Source organism: Neolamprologus multifasciatus, chromosome 3, assembly GCF_963576455.1.
Source record: "Neolamprologus multifasciatus chromosome 3, fNeoMul1.2, whole genome shotgun sequence".
Lineage (NCBI taxonomy): Eukaryota > Metazoa > Chordata > Actinopteri > Cichliformes > Cichlidae > Neolamprologus > Neolamprologus multifasciatus.
Genome location: NC_140441.1, coordinates 44,625,843 through 44,632,158, shown reverse-complemented (window position 1 = coordinate 44,632,158; position 6,316 = coordinate 44,625,843). Strand labels below are relative to the sequence as shown.

The 6,316-nt window shown below is 41.5% G+C and overlaps 1 protein-coding gene and 1 long non-coding RNA gene across 3 annotated transcripts in view; one reads left to right on the top strand and one right to left on the bottom strand.

The window, feature by feature from the left end:
- Positions 1 to 721: 721 nt before the first annotated feature.
- Positions 722 to 6,316, bottom strand: part of LOC146523349 (uncharacterized) — a 51,371-nt gene continuing 45,776 nt past the window's right edge. Inside the window, exon 2 of the long non-coding RNA XR_014870528.1 lies at positions 722 to 1,149. This is a non-coding gene — a long non-coding RNA (uncharacterized LOC146523349). The remainder of the gene's footprint in view (positions 1,150 to 6,316) is intronic.
- Positions 5,232 to 6,316, top strand: part of pde5ab (phosphodiesterase 5A, cGMP-specific, b) — a 105,510-nt gene continuing 104,425 nt past the window's right edge. Inside the window, exon 1 of one of the 2 annotated variants that reach the window (XM_085139738.1) lies at positions 5,232 to 5,447. In XM_085139738.1, coding sequence (XP_084995864.1) covers positions 5,443 to 5,447 — 5 coding nt within the window. In that variant the 5' untranslated portion in view covers positions 5,232 to 5,442. Of the gene's footprint in view, positions 5,448 to 5,840; positions 6,267 to 6,316 lie in introns of those variants that run through there. The other variant, XM_085139756.1, reaches the window with a different exon arrangement.

Sequence of the window (6,316 nt, the reverse complement as noted above, 5' to 3'; positions counted from 1 at the left end):
TATCTTAGCTAAATTTTATTTTCATAAATGCAAATACAGTAACAAAAAACCTAATTTTAAACATTACTATAATGATGTTTTATGTTACATAAAATTGATTAGTGGATCACTTAACAAAAAGGCTATGAAAACTATTACTATTTGTAGTAATTACAAATTATTTGAATGTTTGTAATTCTTTGTATTACACCCCCTGACATATGTTAATTGTGTTGTGATTGTATACATGTTCTGTATACTGTTTTTTAATAAAGTTTTATATTTAAAAAAAAAATAAAAATTGGGGGAAATCGACGGCGCATTTGGAGTATGCATTTGAAGTACACTTCGAATTGGGACAGCCGTCGTTGCGTGGTGGTGACGTAATCACACTTGAAATGCGTACTTCAAGCGTGCAGACCCTGAATTGGGACACAGCTATAGTTTTCCCCAAATATCAAGCGTGGTCCGGTGCACGCTTCGTGGTCCCATATATCCCACAATTCATAGCGCGGCGGTGGGTGTGGATAATTTTGCCGCAAAATACGGCAGAAGGGAGCAGCCGAAGAGTGAACTGTCAAAAGTAAGTACTGAATATGGCCTCACTTATTTATGTGCGAATGTTTAATAGCGAAGAACATTAAAACATTGCTGTTGGCCACATGTCGGCAAAGTTATGTGACATTAGTGATGTTTGTACTTTCAGCGTTAACTTAGTTGTAAAGCTTTATATATATATATATATATATATATATATATATATCATAATAATCTGACAATAACTATAATATTGGCCATATTATATTTACATTACCACAGTGAGATGATTTTAGTCTCATGAACAACATTAGCTAATTGTTATTTACTAACTACTCTTGAAATAACTGTTCGGTACAGAAATGAAGCCCAACAATCATGTTTTACAGTCCTGTGGTCTCAGCCTCAGATACTCAACTAATCAAAGTGATGTCATGACAAAAATGAATGACCAACAAAACATTTTTCTCCTTCATTTCTGTCAAACAAAGCTGTATGTAACGTTTCTCGCGGTTAGTATCATGGTTGCTAGGCAACCTGAACAGCGTGACGAAGGCTAGACCGTCCCATTTCACAAGCCTCTCACTTCCGCACTTCTCGTACTTATAGTACGCACAGTACGTAGTGCGCGTACTTCAAGCGTGCAGACCCTGAATTGGGACACAGCCTATAAATACACAAGGCAGGAAACAGGGGATGGGAAACAGGAGGGGAACACATCTGGAAGACATCACAGCTGACGAGGCAGGGGAAACGTAACCAGAACACACTGACATAAGACACAGACTTTCACAATAAAACAGGAACTTACACATGCAAGGACACAGACTAAGAAACGCGGACTAAACACAGGAATACATGGGCAGAACTGAATAAACACTAAACAGGAAGAACAGAACCAACAATCACACTAATGGAAAACACAAAGCGCTGGGTCAAAAGGACCCAGGACCATGACATTATGTTGGTATGTGAATTTGTCATGTATGGAAGGTATAAAAATAAGATAAGAGAGAGAGATAAGATAAAACTTTATTAATCCCTCGGGTGGGTTCCTCTGGGAGATTTGGTAATAAAAATACATCGATACTATGAATTTAATGAATGAATTCATGCTAAAGAGAAACATCAGGAAACATCAAACAGCAGAAAAATCTGTTTAGTATCTGAAATGATATATCTTCCTACAGAGGATGTTTCAAAAAGACCAGATGCTTTATTCTAGCTGAACTAAAGCTGTGTTCTCTCCCCCCAAAAAGGAGCTAAATTGAAACAGGTGGTTGCTGGTTCCATTTCCTGTCTGAACCTTCACTGACCTTTTAAAGCAAAAGAGGGTTTTTTTTTTGCATCTGCTTTGATGTGCTGGGAACAAAGACAGAATGCTCCCAACCACTACAGCAAATGGCTAAACACACAAAAACACACACATACAAACCTGTTGGACAGAAACAAACAGTAGACACTTGAAAGCTAAAGGAGAATTAGTTGATAGGTATCATACAAGAAATACAAATCCTAACAAACATTGCTGAATTTTTATTGTATTAATTTCCTTCATGCTTAAACTCAAAGCAAGTCTTCACCTCAAAATGTGTGATTCACCTTATTGTCCTTAGTTATAGCTATTACAACAGCTGTTCAAACAGACTCAGAGAGGAGTGTACACACAAAATAAAATAAAATAAAGGAATAATTACATGGAGCTTGGGTTCACCTGTAGCATGAATCCTGCTGCAGGTGAACCCAGCACAATACACATTATTACTTATTATGGTTATTGGATACGTGGTTTATTATAGAATTTTATTATATTTATTTTATTATTTTATTATAGAGTTTTTATTACAGAGTCTGAGCTGCTGTTATTTCAGCTTTGCCTAGCTTGTCCAGCTCTGCTCATACTTCACCCCCTACCAGGTCTCAGTGTCCTAGTCAGATAGGGGAGGCATGATTAGATGATGATGATCTGCTGTGTTGGCCAGGCTCTCTGACACTGCTCCCTGAAAACAACCACTCCACCCCTCCCAAGCTGAGCCACTGACCACAAACTTGCAACACCACCTTGAACTTGATCTGAACAGAGTGTGAATGGGAGTCACAGGGGGTAATAGCAAAGAGAGTCAACCATCCACCAAACACTCTTTTAACAGTGCTGTACTGGGCTTCTCGGTCTGACAGTTTCCTGCTGATGAACACAACCAGGCGGTTGGCCACTCCATATCTGACAAAAGGCCCCCAGCCCTCTGCTCGAGGCGTCAGTCTGCAGGATAGAAGGGAGGGAAAAGTCAGGAGTGTGAAGCAGGTGTGCTCCACAGAGGGCTTTCTGAACCTGTAGCACTGCTGTGGTCACTGGACCAGATTCGGGCACATTTTTGGGTGCGGTCAGTTAAAGGGCAGGTCAGCTCCACGTAGTTCGGCATAAACTGGCACTAACAGCTGGCCAGTGCCAAAAATGGCCTTACCTCTGTTTTGGTCTTGTGATGTGGGCTGGATGTGGTGGCTGTTGTTTTGTCTGTCAGTGGGGGCACTTCCTCACCTCAAAGCGGTACCCCAGATACTGTACCTCTCTCCATCCATAAGTCTGTGAAGATTCTAAGTCATCCAGGCCATCGTAGTCGGACTTCTTTAAGAAGTTAAGAAGCTTTTCTTTCCAAGCCCCTCTCTGTCCATTAGCACACTTCTTTGGGTTGACTGTGAGCTCTACCTCTACCTTGAGCCCGGCCTTGAAAGGTGGCTGGGGCTCTGGACAAGCTGAACAGAAGTGTGATGAATTGGTAATTGGTATTTTTTTTTCCTTGGACTCTGGGGCAAGGGAATCTGCCAGTAGCCCTTGGCCAAAACCAGCACTGTGAAAAATTGAGTCGTGTCCAGTGTTGGGGAGTAACGGAATACATGTACCGCCGTTACATATTTAAAATACAAAATATGAGTAACTGTATTCCGTTACAGTTACCGTTTAAAAAGGTGGTATTTAGAATACAGTTACTTTGTTGAAATAAATGGATTACACAGCGGTACTTCCCTGTTTCATATTGTGGCGGGTCAGGCCTGTTTGGGTTTTGTTTGACAGCTACGTTCTGTTGTTCCAGGTGGCAGCGTTACGGTTGCCATGGTTACAGGGTGACGCTCTCTCTCTCTGTGTTTCCTGGGTGAGAGAGGCCTTTTTGTTGTTGTTGTGCTAAGCTAATAGGCAGAATGCTACAGGTATGGTAAATGGACTGATTCTTATATAGCGCTTTTCTACTCTCTCAGAGCACTCTATACAACATGCCACATTCACCCAATCACACCCATTCTCACAAGCACTTTATCTATACTTAGTGCTATTTAATTACATTCACACACATTCATACTCCGATGGATGCATCGGAGAGCAACTTGGGGTTAGTATCTTGCCCAAGGATACTTGACATGCAGACTGGAGGAGCCAAGGATCGAACCACCAACCTTCCGATCAGTAGGTGACCTGCTCTACCTCCTGAGCTACAGCCACCCCATTCTTTAGGTATAGCTCTAAAGAATGTAGCATCATAGGCAGTGTAGTCCGTGCTGCAGGGAGAATGGACTGCCATACACGTTATGTGTCTGTGAGCGAGGGAGGGAGTAAAAGGAAAAGTACGAGCTGTCATCCAGCAAAAACTGGAGCTGGAAGCATGTAAATATAATAATAACCACTGCAGCCAAGAAGAGTGCCTGACGAGCCCAGTTGTAAGTAAGCTATTAAGACTTGACTGTACACCGTTTCCTCCGAAACAATAAGTTCTGTTGGAGCAGCCTTTCAACGCCTCTCTCTGTCTCTCGCTAGCAAAGTTGACCCAGACAACAAAGTAAAGCTAGTTTTCGGCTACGAGCCCGACACAGAACCCACCGTATTAGCCAGAGGTCCCTTTACTACGGTTTGGAGCCGCGGACCTTCAGTAACAGTAATAAATCACAGCAATAGTACATTCATGTAGTTGTAAACAGCATGATAATATATTAAGTAATCCAAAGTATTCAGAATACGTTACTCTCATTGAGTAACGTAACGGAATACGTTACAGAATACATTTTGGGGCATGTATTCTGTATTCTGTAATGGAATACATTTTAAAAGTAACTTTCCCAACACTGGTCGTGTCTAACCAGTGACTTATTCAAATCAACAAGAATTAAAGAATCCTTGATCACCAGGGTTCAATTAAAGATGTAGTGGAGTATTATCAACATTTTCATACCAGCATTTAATTTTATTTTCCAGTTAATTCCTATGTAAGTTGCATAATTAGGAGATTTGCTAATGACGTCAAGGAAATATGAGATAATTTAGCGTTCAAAAGTTACTGAGTCTTTTTATCAGTTCCCATGAACTATAAAATATAAGTAGTATTGTTGCCAGACAGTTGTAAGATTTAGTTGGAATATAGAAAAGCCATGAATACTACAAAGGAAATGTGTTATTTTTTTATTGCTCGAACTTTTGTACGTTTTGAAGCTGCCGCAGTTTTGGGAAAACAAAGGACAGTGAGAGCCAAAATCACTGGAGAATCCCTGTCACAGGATAAAGTTGGAAAAGTGAGGGCAGCCTCTTTGTGGGCCTGCACAGTGTTCAAGCTGGAGCGAAGGAGGAGAAGGGAAGAAAAAAGAGGGACGTTTGGAAGGGATACTGGTGTCACAGTAAGGTCCCTGGCTTGGGACACTGTGAGAAAATATTTTGATGCTATTTCTACTTCCCTTACTTGCTTTCTGACAATTTTATTATTCATTTTTTCTCTCTTCTCTAATTCCAAAATAGGATACAGCTGAAGCCAGAGAAAGGGGGGTGAAGATAAAAACAGTGGGAGAAACCAGCAAAGGAAACCCCCTGGTGGGCTCCATCAGTGCATGTGCATAAGAGTTTGAGACTGAGGTTGCTAAGTGGAGCCACAAAGACATCTTTCCACTGCCATGGGGTAAGTACAATGCATGAGAGAGGATGGTGGTTGCCCATTTAGACAGACCGCAGCCACATTGAACCATGGGAGAGTTCACTGTTTTGTGTGTGTGTTGAAGAGAGTGATGGAGGAAGGAGTGGTTTGTAAGGAAGTGCAAGAGTTTGTGTGCGACACTCTGTGGTGAAACAGAGCGCTTATGCTGTGTGTGACAGTTACTTGAATATACTTGTTACTATAATTGACTCCATCATGGAACAATCTGCGTGTAACTCTTTCTGAGACATTTTTACAACACCCTGAAAGAAAAGTGGTTTTGGCATTTATTAAAAAACACAAAACTGCTGCCTCACAGCTGCAAAGGGGAATTTTAAGTACTGTCAGTAAGTCTTTCTTTCTTTCTTTCTTTCTTTCTTTCTTTCTTTCTGTCTTCCTTTCTTTCTTTCTTGTTCCAACTGTTTGTCCTCTGGTAGTGTGGCTTTAGTAGAGTGCCAGGCTGAGTCTGTCAGCTCTCACACTTTGACAGCCCCTCCTCTTGGATGATTTTTCATGTCTTACCGTAGCCGCCCACAGAAGCTAACATTAACAAACACATGCTGTCCCTTGGGGAAAAAAAAGGTCTGTGCAAATCCCACAGTCCTGCGTCGTACGGCACCACTTCCAACAAGGTCGTGGGACTTCTGGGATGAATCTGAACTGAGTCCAGGGACTAGGGGACCAAGCTTGAAAGACAGCCAGGAAATCCTCACCTTTGACCCCCTTTCCCTTCTTTAAAGAGTGGACTACTATGATTGGAAATGGAGAGTCTGAAGGGAAGTGGAGAATTTGACGGGCTTACCGGTTGGTTTTATTTTTGTATTCTCCATCTGTCCCCTGTCTCTGTCCCCTCT